The 17,653-nt window shown below is 38.0% G+C and overlaps 2 protein-coding genes across 3 annotated transcripts; one reads left to right on the top strand and one right to left on the bottom strand.

The window, feature by feature from the left end:
- Positions 1–1,012: 1,012 nt before the first annotated feature.
- On the top strand, positions 1,013–3,396 carry LOC114538407. The gene is made up of 3 exons (XM_028559586.1): positions 1,013–2,249; positions 2,340–2,895; positions 3,157–3,396. The coding sequence occupies exons 1-3, from the start codon at positions 1,543–1,545 to the stop codon at positions 3,373–3,375; spliced, it is 1,482 nt and encodes a 493-aa protein (XP_028415387.1). The 5' UTR covers positions 1,013–1,542; the 3' UTR covers positions 3,376–3,396.
- A 145-nt stretch (positions 3,397–3,541) lies between these two features.
- LOC114538408 lies at positions 3,542–5,665 on the bottom strand. Of its 2 annotated transcripts, XM_028559588.1 has the most exons (4): positions 5,591–5,665; positions 5,395–5,492; positions 5,221–5,270; positions 3,542–4,943 (listed from the first exon to the last, which is right to left on the bottom strand). In XM_028559588.1, exons 1-4 carry the CDS (start codon positions 5,636–5,638, stop codon positions 4,516–4,518), a joined length of 624 nt encoding a protein of 207 aa, XP_028415389.1. In that variant the 5' UTR covers positions 5,639–5,665; the 3' UTR covers positions 3,542–4,515. The 2 variants fall into 2 exon arrangements, with proteins under 2 accessions (XP_028415389.1, XP_028415388.1); XM_028559587.1 differs by having other exon boundaries at positions 5,395–5,664.
- Positions 5,666–17,653: the final 11,988 nt, after the last annotated feature.

A 17,653-nucleotide genomic window follows, 5' to 3' on the forward strand; every position in this document is an offset into this window, starting at 1 on the left:
GATATCACGGTATCCATTGTAGTCACACGTCTAACCTCTGGTAGACATTGCTTGATTATACCAGGAAGAAATTTAAGCTCAATGTTTACTTGATCAAAATCGATTTCCTTGTTGTATTTTTCTTTGAAGTCATCGCTTATATCACATGGATCCCTGTTAGCAGCATTTAGGATAACGTCTTCTCTATGTGCTGAAGAGGTGCATATGACCTTTCATAAAATCGCCTATTCAGTTCTGCAAGGATTAGGTCAATTGCCTCATAGTACCGAGCTCGAAACAGTGATTTCACCGAGTCATGCTGATGTTCCACAGCATCTCCGTCCTGTAACCGTCGTGGAACCTTTCTTTGACGAGGAAGAACTGCCTCTTCCACCATACTAACAGCACCCCCCTTCTTTTCTGTTTGATCAAAAAAGATATTGTAAGAATCTCTCTGAAGCTGCAAGTTGTCCTTTAAAGCACGCACTCCAACCATCACAGTGCGTGCAAGGATTCCTTTGGTCTGCATTGTAGTCGCGAGCTGTTCACAGACACAGAAAAGGTTCATTGCGAACTGCAAACCAAAAAAGGTCTTAAACTCGGTCATTTTCGTTGCAAGTCCTGCTGCTTTGTCACGCTTTTCTCGGTCACTTGCCGTTTTCGAAATACTCAGCAACGTAGAATGTAATGCCTGGTAATTATTCAATACTGCTGCGATTGATCTCGTTCTCACAGTCCATCGAGTTGGGCATAAAATATGGAGACTATCAACAGATTCGTCAGGATCCAGTTCTTTTGCAATACTTTCGTATGTAGCCATTCTCAGCGGCGAGTGTCGAATAAAGACAGCTAAATCCTGCACGAAACTCAAAGAATCACCAATGACTTCACTTTGATGTGTACACGATTTTAACGCTAGGTCCAACCTGTGATTTGCACAATGAATACGATGAGCTGCAGGGTTTTCAGCCTGTATTCGAGCCGCAACCCCACTTAGATGACTATGGAGGGGGATTGTGGACAAAATTGTGAGACGCTGTATGCCGTACAGTGTACTATGCTGTAGTCTCTTTTGTAATCGATATGATGCGATGTCATAGCCGGAAGGATGAATGTTTCAGAAAGCGGTCGGACCGAAACGTACCCAACAATGCAATATCGTATCCGGAGTTGTAACATGTCGTATCTGGAGATGTTATGTCGTATACGGAGATACAACACGTTGTGTCCAGAGATGTAATGTCATTTCCGAATATGTAATACGTTGTATCCGGAGATGCAACATCGTATCCGATGATGCAATATCATGTCCGGGTGCAACATCTTGTGTCCGGGGACCTAATGTGTTAGGTTAATGTGCAATATCGTATCCGGGGGAAGCAATGTTGAAGCCATTGCATTAAAATTCATCTGTAATTTGGCGCGAAAATACTGATCACATGACAACCACCTTTTGTATTATAAAAGCAAGATGGCGGAGAAAGATCTTGTACTTGTAGACAAGACAACCGAAAAAATGAGTGAAAAAAGAAAGCGATAAAAAGGAATTTGAGGTGAAAAAAAATGGAAGGACAACACCGCACGCCAAATGAGTTAGTTTACATCAATATTAAGGAAATACTGAACAACATCATAAGAAAATTGGAAAGTCAAGACTGTGATAACAAAGCTGAATACGCTCATTATAAAGTTGAATGGCTTATTATGTTGCTATTGCGATTGGGTGGACCGATGGAAAATTGTTTGCTACCATCCCTACTTGAAGCCCAACATATGTTAACGGCCGCGGTGGACAAGCAAGCAGAGAGTTTCGCTACAATTTTACCACCAGTCACAAAAACAGGATTTAAAGGTAGACCGAAATTTGATATACCAATTGATCAGCTGGAATACCTATTGAAAAACGGATTTAAAGTAAGTGACATCGCGAGTTTGTTCTGCGTTTGTCAGAAGACTATTCATAGACGACTTCAGGAAAATGGAATGTCAGTACGTAATACATATGAAAAACTTACTGATGAAGACCTAGATATTTTGGTAAAAAACATACTGCAAGAATTCCCCAATTCTGGTTATAAAAGCATGCGTGGACATTTGTTGTCAAGAGGTTACAAAATTCAAGAAATTCGGATCAGAGAATCAATGAGAAGGTGTGATCCAGAAGGAACTATTGTTAGAGCACTTCAAATTCGTGTCACACACAGGCGATCATACAGTGTAAGGGCCCCTCTGTCGTTATGGCATATGGATGGGAATCATAAATTGATAAGGTAAAACTACATACTTTTGCTTGCATGTATGATATATACATGTATATGTATCATATATGATATTCGTACTAATGTACTGTTTTTCTCAAGATGGAATTTTGTGGTGCATGGGTGCGTGGATGGTTACTCGCGAAAAATTATGTACCTATCATGCAATGGAAACAACCGAGCTGATACTGTTTTAACACATTTTTCAAATGCAGTTGCTACACATGGACTTCCTTCCAGGGTGAGAGCTGATCATGGCGGAGAGAATGTACAAGTGGCACGGTACATGTTAAATCACCCTTTGAGGGGGCCGAACAGGGGAAGTTTTATTACGGGTGCTAGCGTTCATAACCAGCGAATTGAACGGTTATGGCGAGATGTCTTTGTGGCTTGCCTGTATATATACTATTCTGTCTTTCAATATCTAGAAGAAAATGGCTATTTAGATTTATCAAATAACATCCACAAGTTCTGTTTACATTATATTTTTGAGCCACGAATAAATGCACATCTTCAGAGATTTGTAGAATCATGGAATAATCATCCCTTACGAACAGCTGGAAATAAGACACCAAATCAACTATGGATATGTGGCCTTGCTCTGCTTTCTAGAAGTTCTGACCTTGCTGGGATTGAATTGCAACAAGAATTAATGCAGGTAATAATGCCTTTTGCTTGTATTATAGGTAAATATACTTAGTACTATAATTGCAGGATGTGATTAAAGTGAACTCACATGTAAACGTAAATTGGTTTTTAGAGTGGCAGTCGAAAGCAACCTTAACACTATTATTCATAAATGTGTGTGTTGGAACAGGGAGGGGGGGGGCATTCATTTAAACAGGATTTTTATTATATTTTGAGTGTTCATTGGAATAAATATGGTATTCATTTGTTGATAACTCAGGCTTTTTTTCAGGACTGGAGTGAATATGGAATAGACTGTGAGGAATTAAATAATGCAAATGAGGAAACTTCACCCATAGATCTACCAGACGTAACAAACCCATTGTCAGATAGAGACTTTAATGAGTTGCAGGTACAAGTGAATCCAACTGCACATGATGAAGCATATGGTATTGATCTATATCATCAAGCCTGCATATTTGTCACTGGACGAGTCCATGATTATATTTAAGTACTTATACTTAAAACCTACCATAAAAAAACAGAACCATTAAGACAATGCAAAGATACTTTAAACTTAGTACAAAATTCCAACAGCTTACTAACATGTACAGTAAACTTTTCAATATATCCCCTTGTCTTTTTGTACGAATGAAACAATATATACCCTTGTCTTTTTGTACGAATGAAACATTAAAAGGAAACAACAATATCAACTGTTTGTTCTTGCAATAATACGTCAAAGGTCATGGTTAGAAAGCAGATCAGACCATACCGTATCCAGGTCCTTCCAAGATATCATCAGCCAAACTGGATATAAAGACACCATAATCTTCATTAGCATATCTGGAAGTAATTGGAAAACAGAAGGAATTGGCGCATGTGTTTCCTTTGGCACGTGTTCCAGGTAGTGCACCATGGATGAATTCCACTGTGCCTTTGCATCCACCAGGAGGTGGGTAACGCAACCCAGTTGCAAACTGGTAAACATCGTTCAGGGTTAATATGTGCGTGGCCTCTTCTTCAAAAAGTTGTTCACCAAGTATGCCATCCAGGTTCAGCACAGTTCTACTAACTTCTCCCTGGCTGCACTTTTTCAGAAATTGGTTGAAGTTGAAGATTACAAGTTCTTCTTTTTCCCTCTTGGACGATCCTTTGACCGAGAATGTCGGCACGAAGGGTTTTCTGACATCTTCAACGGAAAGCTGGCTGTATGTGAGCTCTTTGAATGCTTCTTCTGGGTGTTCTCTCAAGACACTTAAGACACCAAATGTCGACAAGCCTTCTTGAAAGCTATGAATTTCTTCCAATGCCGAGCTAATCATGATGTGTTTAGCAACAGCTTGTATTAGCTCCTCTTTTTCCCCGAATAAGATTTTTGCGCTGTTTATCCCCATGTCAAAGCGTTCGTCAAAATTCAACAAGGCCTTCGTCCAATCATCTGGGTTTGTGCATCCATTTAGGCTCTGTAGTTTCGTAACTATTTCAGCTTGATCACCAGGAATCTCCTTGATAACTTCTTCCGCAATACACTTTTTTTCTATGCCAAGAATAAAATTTGCCAAGCATGAAGAAAAAAGATGTGGGCCGCCAGCTCCATTCAAAAGTGAAAGGGCTACCAATTGCCCGAATGCTTTGTAATAGCCGCTAGCTAGTGCATTCTGATCATGTAGAAAGGTGATATACGGGAAAGCACCTCTGGTGAGCTTGCAATCAATAGATTGGCGAAAAGCAATCGAGAACATTTCTTTCGTGGGCCCCCCGTGTCAACCGCTGGCTCTCCGACGAACTCGACTGAAACTTTACTAGTTATCATCTTGCATGTTTTGACATCTTCAAAGGCATTTTTCAAAACGCATCTTCTCTGAACAAAAAACTCAATGTTCTTTTCTGTTTCAGGTCGAGTCTTCAATGAAAGTTTATTGAGAGCCTCGTGTAGTGATGAGCATTTCAATTCTTCTGTTTGGTCAGAGATTCCACAGCACTTTATCAATTCCAATTCATCTCCATCATCTTCAGCTAGTAGTTCAGCAAACTGTCTATCAGACTCTATTTGCTCTAAAACAGAATGCCCAGGTTCTGTAAAAAATTGATTATACAATCTGAGTTGGTTTTATAATTGAATATTAACATTAGCATAAGGGGCATTAACCATTTATGTTTCTTAACAAAGAAATGTGAAGTTTTGCAAATTTTAAAAATGAAATTCCAAACATAATTATTTTCATTTCATTTCATTTCAAAAGCAAACATACTTTGTAAGAAACATATACTTGCATAAGGGGACTGACACAACAACACTACATATATAATATATATGAGACTTATGAATCCTTACAAGTTACAAATATCTTACCAGAACTTGATGATGGTGTGCATCCAAGTGAAGACTGCCCTTCAGTATTTCTGTTTAAATAGTTGAAGGGTATATATGGTAAAATATATTGCTGTCTTGCACAATGTATAATTTTGGGACATACAATTAAAGATGCAACCAATATTTTACATGAAATTATTGAAAGAATCTTACCTTTGCTGGCATTCCTGCCTATGTATCTTAATTTCAGAAAAGTCCAAGGATTTGTTACAAAAAACACAATTTACAGTTGGGTGGCCACTTCTGGTATCCTATCAAGAAGATACACAGCGCAATTGTAATATAGTGCAGTTCAGTGAGTGCAGTGTAGTGTAGTGCAATGTATTGCTAGAAACTTTATGAAACTCACGTGATGTAACAATGGCGATTCATCTAGGTCAGCTTGTAATGGCCTCATATATACTGCCGCTTGAGAGAACCGCTCTTTTATATGGCAAAGAATACCCATCCTTCCCAGGTGGGATTAAATGGAGAGCTCTGGATCCACCACCACCACCAACAGCCCTTAACACCTCGAATCCACCACCATCTTTCAACCTTGGGAATTTTTCATTAAGGAAACTACAAACTTCAGAGTGGGTGGCTTTCTTGTTCGGGAAAACTAACTTCATTTTCCCTAGGCCAGCTCTCATCAGGACTTCCATTCTTTCTCTGTCAGGTGTTGTATTCTCATCACATCTTGCAAGCATACACACGTCATGTGTCCATGTTTCCAATGGAGTAAAGCTTACGGGTGTATACCCCTGAAGCCTGGGTCTTTTGGGTTTTGGTTCAATTCTTGGCGCAGTATATGTGCTTAATCCCGGCCGATGTGCTGAAGGATGAACAGGAGTCCTTGCAACATTTCTGCTACAGAGCCCAGGAAATACTCTTCTGCAAGAAAACATGACATTTTAGAAATAATTTACACAGTTACAATCAATACAGAGATTAATAAGACAAAAAACAACCAAATGCATATGAATCAATTTGTACAGGAATGCAAAAATGTCATATCTTAAGAGAGTTTATTTCACATGGCTTTTCTTTTATATAACCCCCTCCCTTCATGCAACCATAAGATTCAGACATCTCCTATATTATCAAGGCTTTAATTAGCTGGTAGGGGGACAATAATAGCAAATAATAGGGGGCCATGATAATAAATATTTCTAAATCCTAAAATTCATATTATCCTGTTTTTAGCAAAGAAAAAATACCCATGCAACCATCTAAACTATAGTAAAGCCCTAACAGGGCCTCATGCAGTGTCATTAGTGAAGTCATGTGGCATTTATTTTGAAAGGACAAAACTGTGTCAATTAAGCATTTGTTAGAAATATTTTGAAAACATTATCTATTTCTTGCCAATATCAATTTCTGAATTTAGGGAGTGAGATTTTCATACCTTCAAATATTATTTCGTACTAGTATACGAGAAAAATAATTTTTTATGTAGCTTTGCACTCTCACCAAATCTGTTATCTATAACTTTAAACTATCACTATATTTAAATTATGTTATCTATAAACATAAATTTTGGTCAATACAATATGAAGTTAACCTTAGCTATTCAACTGCTTTTTGAAACAGATTTATTTCAAGATAATGACTTTTTCAGTAAATGACGTAAATTAAATAAATGTTTATCATTTCATAATTATAATATAGCAATTCAATGCTACGTAGTACATTCATTTACATATTCTAATGAAAGGTTATTATAAATAGCACATACCTAAAGTTTTGCGCAGCTAGTTGCGGCGTTGAAGCTATCGATGACGCTGAAGATATCGATGTCGATGGCTCATTAGATCTTGAATTTCCATTCATGGAATCTTCCAGTTCTTTTATCGCATTCTTAAGTATCGCAGTTGTCTTTTCTACAAGATCTTTCTCCGCCATCTTGCTTTTATAATACAAAAACGTGGTTGTCATATCATTTTCGCGCCAAATTACAGATGAATTTTAATGCAATGGCTTCAACATTGCTTCTCCCGGATACGATATCGCACCTCCAGAGCAACATGTTGCGTCCCCGGATACGATATTGCACATTAACCTAACACATTAGGTCCCCGGACACAAGATGTTGCACCCGGACATGATATTGCATCATCGGATACGATGTTGCATCTCCGGATACAACGTATTACATATTCGGAAATGACATTACATCTCTGGACACAACGTGTTGTATCTCCGTATACGACATAACATCTCCAGATACGACATGTTACAACTCCGGATACGATATTGCATTGTTGGGTACGTTTCGGTCCGACCGCTTTCTGAAACATTCATCCTTCCGGCTATGACATCGCATCATATCGATTACAAAAGAGACTACAGCATAGTACACTGTACGGCATACAGCGTCTCATAATTTTGTCCACAATCCCCCTCCATAGATGACCACTCATTGTTGACGCCCCATCATAAGCTTGCCATCGACATGCATTTAAGTTGAGATTACATCTGAACAAAATATCTTTCAGTGCGGCTGTTATCGTTTCAGCGTCAGGTTTCTCGATCAGATACATTCCGAGAAAGTCTTCATGAGTTGTCAAATCTGGCAAAGTCACCCATCGCAATATGCCTGTTAATTGCTCTTTGTTACTGATGTCACGGGATTCATCCGCAATCAGTCCGAATAATCCCGAATTCCCTTTAATATCTTGCAAGATTGAACGTAAAACGGTGTTGCTCATCATTTCAATAAGTTCATTAATAATCTCTGGGCTGATATATCGTCTGTCTTCAACCCATTGTATTAACTCAGGAACATCTTCCGCTCTTGTCTTGAGCATTTGAATTAGATTACTTTCTAGTGATTCGTGCCCACGAATAGCAAGGCCTTGACGTACAAGATACTTTAGACTACTCAGCTGTTTAAGAAAAAGGAACCGGTGACATTCTTTCTCGTCTTTATATTGCTTTTCCAGCCGGACACCAACGTTCATGTTAACATTCTTCAAGAACAAATATTTCTCAACACACTCTTGGAGCGCTGAAGTTCCCTGAAGAGAACGCATTTTCGCTGTGGTAACTGAACAAATTTAGCTGCTTTTCGACGGCTGTTTTGCAGAAAAAACAAGCTATAGTACCTCTTGTCAAACAGTATGTTATCCAGCTATATTTTGTAAAAATGGACGATGGACACTGTCGGTTTTTTCCATTGCTGCTGATCTGCTTAACGGAGGTTTTTTGTAATTCTTCGGAGGTTGGTTTGTACGAAGAACTGTGTGCAGCATATTGATTGACAACCTATATCTGGGCTGCAGGTAGACTTGTGAGTTATAGGACTTGGAGATATGATGACAAATGGAGAAACATCAGCCTCAGAATCGTGGTCTACTATAGTGGACTGAATTGACTCGGTAGATTTTATCACTTCTTGGCATAAGTTTGATCCTAATCTTTCAGCAGAAGTAGGCTCAGTCTGGTGATCTGAAAGTGGTAAGTCAGCTGGATTTTCAATAATATCGGAGCCTTCTGGCTCATGTGAATGTAGACTGGAATCCTGTACATCAAGAGTGCTTGTCGGACTCTTACGCCTGTATTCTAAAAGCTCACTCACACTCAAACTCATTGAGTAGGAGATCTTAATCTTCTCATAAAGTTTCAATGGCGGTATTTCCAGCTGAACAGGGGCTTGATTTTCAGTGACTTACCTTATATCTTTCCATCTATTCAGATAAAACTTTTTCATTGATCAGCATTAACGAAAATTATATGTCACATTCGATGAGTATGAGTGTGAGTGAGCTTTTTGAATACAGGCGTTAGACTCGGTGGATGCATCTTTCACAGTATCAGGGGAAGGGTTCTTTAATTCGCGTGAGCGTGAACTGAAATCTTCTGCATGAAGCTGAGGAAGGTTAGTTATTGAATAATTCGAATCCTGGGCTTTGGACGAACTGCCCGAAGTTTTAGAGAAACCAAATGTACTGAGTTTTGGTGTACCGGATGCTGCCTCGTTTAGCTGTTTTACCCGTAATCTTTTGCCACGTTCTTTTCGGGGCATTTTGACATTCGAAACTGATATCAAATTAATAAAAAATCGCCAATGAGCTCTCTTTAGCAGATTTGCTTGAATTACATCTCTTCTCGATCAATGAAGTAATTTTGCTGAAGAGTCGTTATTATTATATCAATATAAATATTATAATACAAATATGAAAGCGTGGTATTTATTTATAAATGTCAAATCCCAAAGTTTTGGGTTTGGTAACTTAGCAACAAGAAGACGTGATATTTCCAGTTTGGAAACTTCCGGTATTTGTGCTATTTTTATTCACATAAAACGTCGCAATTGGCAAGCCAGGGTTCCTCAAAAAGATATTTAAAAGTTAGCGAATGCTAAAATCCTAAAAAAATTACTACATTCATTAATTTAGGCACAAACTCTCATAAGGGCATACTAATGTTAGGTATGAAAAAGGGCACTTTCCTTATAAAAAGGGCACTTTTTGTTATCTTTTTGAAAGTTGGGGGGGCACGTGCCCCCAGTGCCCCCCCCCCTTCCTACGCCACTGGCCGAAATTATTTTCATAAAAACCAGGAAGGAGATGAACACGGTTTTTCACCTTGTATCGCGGTATGTCAGTGGTAACTACCATGAGCAAAAGGCAGGGGCGTAACTAGAACGATAATTGGGGGGAGGTGAATATTCATATATTCAATCAGGTTCAGTTCTGCCCGACGGATTTCTATTGTAAGCTATTGCAATTACAAAAGAAATCCGTAGGGCAGAACTGGATATATGAATATTCACCCCCCCAATTATCGTTCTAGTTACGCCCACTGAGCTACATAATAATTCCTGGAGGACCGGCTCGTCATTTTTCGGTAACTTCGCCGCCATCTTTTTGTCGCCAAAAACATGGCGGACTCAGTGAACTCCATATATATATATATATATATATATATATATATATATATATATATATATATATATATATATATATTATATATATATATATATATTATATATATATATATATATATATATATATATATATATATATATATATACACCCATTTGCAAAAACGTTGGCCGCAGATAGATAGATAGATAGATAGATAGATACTCGAAGTCTAATTAGAATTGCATATGATTGCATTTGCATGGGATTTCAATCATATTACACAACATATGCAATTCTAATTAGATTTCGAGTATCTATCTATCTATCTATCTGCGGCCAACGTTTTTGCAAATGGGTGTATATATATACGGCCAGTATAAATTTGAATGCAATCACGAAAAAGTTAACTGAATCAGACTCAAATCACTCAATGCAATGCATTTCGGAGCAAACCACTGAAAAACACATATCTAAAATCTACTGCATTGAGAATTTGAGATTGAATTGAGAAAGAGGCGTGAGGAAAACGTTTTCACTGGGAAAGTTAGTCTAAAAATGCCGATATATTGCGTCGTTTCTTCGTGCAAAAGCGAACAGTACGGAGCTAGAAATTCTCGCTAGCTAATTTCGTTTCACAGGTTGGTAAACTGACTTCGCGGAAGTCTGCCGCAAGTTTTTAAAATGTTTTTTAGTTCGTCGTACCGAAATTGCTTCAAAAAGTGAGAAAGTGTTTCATTTAATTGCTTCGATAGTCAATTTAAAGTAATATTTGTTTTGAATATTCAACAGTGAAATTTTCCCGCCCAAAAGCGTAATTTAAAACATCAAAATACCATTCAGCATATGATGGAAGTCATAATTTACGTTATAAGTTGAAAAACTCTTTTCCCAGTAGATGCTCTATGCCCTATTTTATTTCTTGGGAACAATCAGCTGTCGCCATAACAGCCGTTAACAAGCATTTATTTAACACGCTGAAATGCACTCTGCGAACACAAACAACAAATGAGTAATAACCGCGCGGGAGACTATGTCCGAAATATTATGTCCGATATGATGACGAATGCAATGACGTGTCGTTTTATTTGTCGAATGTCGTGGCTTCACTTAATCGGCCACAGTTATCATTCCAGATCACTGAGCTATATAATAATTCCTGGAGGACCGGCTCCTGATCAGAAAGTGAAGCAACAAACATGGTGGATTTTGAGCTTTGTGACGTCATCTGGTCCCCTTTGCCCTTGATAATTACCACTGACATACCGCGATACAAAGTGAAAAACTATGTGTCGCCCTCCTGGTTTTTACGAAAATATTTTTGATTATATTTTTTTTATATTTTTTTCGTATTTCCTCTAAAAAAGATAAAATTGTTTATCTTTTTCCCTGTTCGACAAAGTAAATAGAGAAGCGGCTTCTTGCTCTACATATGACGTTGTGAATGGCTTAAACTTATCGGGAAAGCTTTTTTTGCCTCAGGTGAGCCGGTTTTCAAATTATTTTCCTTTTTGAAATTTTTTAACGTCATCATCGGAGAATTCGTCGGCAAATTTCTGATTGGATGTGGTAAGTTCGGAAAATAACGAAGATCTTTTTTTTCATTGATTTGACCTTCGTTATTTTTCGGTCTTTCAACAACCAATCAGAAATTTGCCGACGATTTTTCCAATGATGACGTTTGTCGAGTAAATTGCATCCCGCCTCTGTTTCGCAAAATTTCAACCAAAATACACTTTTAATTCGCAAAATTTGAGCATTTTAGAGTTTTTTTCAAGTCTAAAAACGACAGATAAATATAGTCAATATATCAAAGGTGTTTTGAATCTATTTTTTTTTAAGAAACTAGCGTAGTATTTTTGTTTTAAGCGATGGTATTAATGTATGTATTATATTTTTTGCGAGAGAGTTGCCAGCTTTATTGTAATTATATACATACCTGGTAATAATAGCATGACGTAACAGCAGTGACCGGGCTGCCTGTGATAAAATAACATTTGAAGTTTTTTCTTTGACTTCGTCTGTGAAGATTTTGTACTGTTTTAATCGTTTGAAACTTCGATTTTAAACCGTTACTTAATTGCTGGCATATAATGAAGCAAAATTGAACTGGCAATGTTTACACTAGCTTTATGATTATTTTTGTATTGAATCATAGGCGGCCCAGAACTGATCTCGCTAATCTCGCTGACCTCGTGCGACGCTCATGTTGTCTGAACAGTCTTATATTATGACAAGGTTGGCAACTCTCGCGCCAAATAAGCTAAAAACGCACGACGGTTAACTCGAACACCTTCACAAAACCGCAAATATTTCATAAAAATATGGTGAATAAGAAAAAAAAAGTACAACGTGTTAAACTTGAATAATTTTACTACATTTATACTATATTTTTAGCATTCAAATGTATTCCTATGCATGTATAAAACGTGAATGTTTTTTGGGTTTCTGGCAAATATATTTCAAAACCCATGCTGGGGACACCTTGCCTATACATTCGTCATATTTTTAAATTGAAAATAGAAAGCTGATTGGCTGTCGTTTAAAAAGAGCCAATCAGCTTTCTATTTTCAATTTAAAAATATGACGAAGGTAGATGCGAAGGTATCATGCGTTTTTAGCTTATTTGGCGTGAGAGTTGCCAACCTTGTCATAATATAAGACTGCTCAGACAACATGAGCGTCGCGCGAGGTCACCGAGATTAGCGAGATCAGTTCTGGGCCGCCTATGATTGAATGATCACCATGAGCACATGCTTTGTACAATGGGTCCGGGTGGTCCGTATGTTTATTACACACATGCCGGAGAAACGACTTCCATTTAGCGACGATCAAATCTCCAAAACCAGGTTTTGTAGAGGTTGCACACCAGTAAAGATGAGATTTAATAGCCTTAGTCCAGTTTTTTAGAATTTCGCATGTATTGTCTTTGCTAGCTTTGAGAACCTTTTTGATTATGGATTTTGCAATATGCCAAATGTCATAAAAGTGCGTTGTTCCTTTTTCTTTTGTTCGAATCCATTTACCAATACCTCTATGTCGATCAGAAATAAAAGTCTTTATCTCCAAACCAGATGTTTTCAAGTGCGAGAAACATCTTTTGGCGCCGGCCAACTCCATAGCATTGCTGCTGCTTGTCTCGTTAGACTAAAAATGCAAATTATCTCTTAAACTCTCCAACAGACTGTGTACAGCTAGATATAGCACAAAATTATTTAAAATACCTGCAATAACTCAAAATGAACAATCTTTTGAAGATCGCAGCAAAACATGCTGTACACACCATATTTAGCACTATGTCCCATAGAATCAAATCTTCCATCGCCACACCATGAAACATCTTGTAAACCTTTCACTCTGCCAACCAAGACAGCTCTATACTTTTCCCAGTGTTTCAGTATGACCGGGAACAAGAATTTTGCTTGATGTTGATAGAAGGCTCTTGCTGTAAAGACTGCTAAACCCATATGCTTAAACACCAGTAGAATTTTTCTTATCGAAGCACCGGCCATTAACGTAGCAAAACTTAAAAGTATGTTTCCAGCAGGGTATCGCCCGAGCACAAGAGGTTGGCTGTGCCATTTATATGTCCCGCCACAGTGATCACAATTTTGATATACCGTTACCATAGTTCCATGGACTTTCATTTCGACTGCTGGGGAGTTGTCTTTACATTTGAAGCAAAACATCGAAAATAATGACATAAGCGTAGAGTAAAACACAACAAACTTAGGTTCATCAGTGCTGGAGGTGCCTGGATCCACCCTATAATTATAAAGGATTTAGCATATGTACGTATGTTCGGTTACCTTCCTCAAAATGCCAAGCTTAAGGATGGTATAAGCAAACCTAATATAAAGAATGTTTTCACATATTAACCTGACATTTGTTCTGGAGTTAGACTCGATAGAATCCCCTTCGACTAAATCCTCCGCATTTTCGCACCATTCAGGATCACTAGCTTCATCATAAACCTCTTCATCTGCTGTGCTTTTCTCATCTTCGTCCATCATCGCTTCAACTACTTCATCATCAACAGACATTCTCTGTATACAAAAAACATGGTAAACAGATGCATGTTGTAGTGGTTTTCAAAAAGAATACCAAAGCTATATTTCAAGAACATTAATCTTGCTAAATGACACCACACCTTTCCTATATTTTCTTGCCTCCTTTTCTTTGATTCCAAAGTTTCAATTCGTTCTTCACAGGACTTTAACTCACGTTGTAGTTTTTTAACCTTTCGCTGATACATCCGTGCATTTTTACGTCTTTTTTTGCACATTTTGCATGAAACTGGAACTGCACTTTTATTTTCTTGGTTATCTGGAAGATCGCTACCAACGCTGGCAAAGGAACTATCTAATACATCATCTGACATAATCTTCAGTGGAATCATCTAGGCTCGTATCATGTTGATCTGCCTGTTCTGTAGTTATCTGCTCTTCAGTCTCTGCATCTTCCATCAGCTGTTTAGACGATGAACAGGAACCTTCTTCATTTCCTAGCATTTCGCGGATTACCTAAAAAACAATTAATCCCAATAATATAATTTCACTCATTTGTTACACAGTTTTGTCATTTAATTTAAAAGCGCAATATTAGAGTTAATAACTAGAAAGTTACCTGTCTTCGGCGACGTGCTATTCCAGAAGTTGGTACGTCCTGAGGTAAAACTATATCTTTCGTTGGAATTGAACCCGGTTTGAGATACATTGCTTTTGGCTTTAACGGAAAAGGAACGCCCAAGGAATAACGCATTGGATAACACGATGTTTCAAAATGAGCAGAGCAAATAGCCGAAGAGTTCATAGGTATAAAATTCACCCGGTGTTTTTGAACAAATTGGACCCACAATTTATATTCGTTTGGATTTTTTTCTTTTCTCGGAAATTTATGCATTGAAATTCCAGGAGTGCGTGTCGAGTTTGTACAGCTAATACCACCTGGGCCCCCACAAGCGCAGTATAAACCTCCTCTTTTTATCGTTTGCTGCGATGCCATGTGCAGACTAAAAGCAACGTTCGTTCCGGTGTATGTAGTTTAGTGACTAGTGTAGCTACAAAATTTTCTACTGAACAAACCTAAGACTTCCATATTTATAGAAAAATCCTCGACGGATTTCAGTAAGTCAATGCGCGTGAATTTGCGTCAACATTATCAGGGTTGGGGCTCTAGACACTTCATTTGAAATAAATGCAGAGATTAGGGTTTGCGCTACACGTTTAAGGCTTCGTAATATTTACATAATTGCGTAAATGCGAATGTTCCCGATCATTCCTCTTTTGGCTATTTTACTTCAAAACCGCAAAAAACGAGTGTCATAAACGAGCGTAGTCATACAGACGTACTCAGCTAATGTTTCATTTGCGTCGGTCTACAAGACCGCAGAGTTTGATCGAGCATACAGATTTGTTATTATTCAAACGCATAATTACCAGTAAAATTTATATCGCTTTTGTGCTTCACTGTATTAAATATGACACGGACGCAGAAAAACCGAAATTTATCCTTAAACTGAGCGCTTGTGTTTGATATAAGTAATATGTTCTGTATTCTTGTTTAGTAAATTAAATCTACGATGTTCAGTGTGTCCATTGGAACAAAAAAATTGGGTAGTAAATTTTCACTTCATAGACAATTTAACTGATAATGCTACATCAACAATGTCTAAAACATCCTCTGACTCTGAAAATGACTTTATTCCGGATGATGATTCAGAATATAACTATTATCCGGGTAAATATACAATTATTGAAACGGAGATATTAAGTGGATTTGGAGGGTTTCAACACGATACTTTACGCGACGATGCTGTCTTGTCCGTGAACTCTGGCTATTTCGACTTTGTTCACCTGATGTAGGAGCGCTCGTGATTTTGTGAATTGTAGGAACAGCATCTTTTTTCAACACTGGTCGATTTACGAAAGTCGATCCAGGAATTGTAATGAACGGACTTTCAAAATCCTCGCTCCGAAAGTGCTGCGAGCAAAGTCTGGAATTCGCTGTTGGAGACCATTTCGCCCGCTTTGTCTGTACAAAAGTAACCCAAATTCAGGGGCGGCGCTAGCCGCCTTCTACCGGGGGGGTGTAAGTGAAATTTTGCCGAGTCATTTCCTAGTTCTGCCGACCTGCATTGAAGGCTTGAAGCATGCATCAGATCACATCAGATGCGAATGCGATCATGCATATCAGATGCGCCTCGTACGCTTCTTTATGGGTAATGGTAAAACAACCGTTACAAAAACAACGATAGTTAACACTGAATTAAATATTCGGTGCTAGATTATCACTTTTCTCAATAGTGCATTTGTATAGTCCCTCCCTTTTTTGTATAGTATTAGTATAAGAGTCCATCTTTCCATATAATGTCATACAAATAATACTAATTAATGATATAGTAACAATACCACAAGGATGATTTTAACCAAGTTGTACTCTGTCTCCTGTACTCTGTACAATGCAAAAATGAAAGCAGCAACAGTAATATGATTCTTTGATGCAATTTTTAGAACGCCAAACTGTCCGAACAATTTAAACACCAAAATATAATAATTTAAAAAAAAGTGAAATAATAAACAACCAGCAAAGAACCAATGCATCCTGCTTTTAGTTGCTTGTTTAGTTCCACGCGTTATATATAATTTAAAAATTAGGAAATGTACATATTGTCTTTAACGTACGAGTGTCTGTCTTAACGCCTTGGTTTTGATGCCCATTCGCGTAGGACTTGCTGCATGTCTAAAGAGTCCGTTAAATCCTTTTGACAATTTAACAACATCAAGTTGTCTAATCTTTTGTCACCCATTGTGGATCGGTAGACACTCTTTACGAATTTCAAGTGGCTAAAAGTTCTCTCGTCTTCTGCTACTGATATGGGAGCAGTCAGCATCAACTGATACGCCATCCACGTCAATGGGAGTGCATTCTTCTGCTCATAAGCGAATTGAATGATGCCGTCATTGTCGTTGCCATTCGATAATTCTCGATGCTGGTCGACAATGTTTTTAAAAACCTCAAGTTCGGCTCCTAACACATCTGCATCCACATTGCTGGGAAACATTCCTGCTAGTTTCTCTGTCATTTCTGGTGACGGCTGATGCAAAGGAATCTGCAAGGCAGATGCAATAGGGGCCACAGCGTCTAATGTCGGCTGCATTTTGTCCTTAAATTGCGAGATGAGTACATCCAAAACGCATTTGAATTCCTTTCTATAATACTCAAAAAAGGTGAAAACGGTCGCTTCGTGACGATTTTCGTCGTATCGCCTTGGAACGCGTCTTAATCGGTGATTTTTTGCAAATTCTTCTTCGCCATCAATTTGGAATGATTTCTTTGAAAACAACACAGCCGCTTCTATCATAGCATTCATTGAATCATCTTCGGCATTTATTCTTTCTAAGGCCCTTACAGTACCTTTCGTAAGCTCCAAAGCGTCTATGATGTTAAGTTCTTCTTTCTGGAGGTTTTCGCTTAAGAACTTTGTCTTCAGCATAATATTCTTCATGAACATTAGGCAGATAATGAAATCAAAACTCTTCACCTTCTTCAGTAAGCCTGAAATG

This window comes from Dendronephthya gigantea, unplaced genomic scaffold (assembly GCF_004324835.1).
Source record: "Dendronephthya gigantea isolate DGI-Jeju-01 unplaced genomic scaffold, DenGig_1.0 000183F, whole genome shotgun sequence".
Classification (NCBI taxonomy): domain Eukaryota; kingdom Metazoa; phylum Cnidaria; class Anthozoa; order Malacalcyonacea; family Nephtheidae; genus Dendronephthya; species Dendronephthya gigantea.

Bases quoted from the DNA above. Each gene is read 5' to 3' on its own strand.
- LOC114538407 (XM_028559586.1), top strand. From the start codon at position 1,543: ATGGAAGGACAACACCGCACGCCAAATGAGTTAGTTTACATCAATATT. The intron at 2,250-2,339 runs GTAAAACTACAT...GTTTTTCTCAAG, and splicing joins GGGAATCATAAATTGATAAG to ATGGAATTTTGTGGTGCATG. The intron at 2,896-3,156 runs GTAATAATGCCT...GCTTTTTTTCAG, and splicing joins TGCAACAAGAATTAATGCAG to GACTGGAGTGAATATGGAAT.
- LOC114538408 (XM_028559587.1), bottom strand. From the start codon at position 4,609: ATGTTCTCGATTGCTTTTCGCCAATCTATTGATTGCAAGCTCACCAGA.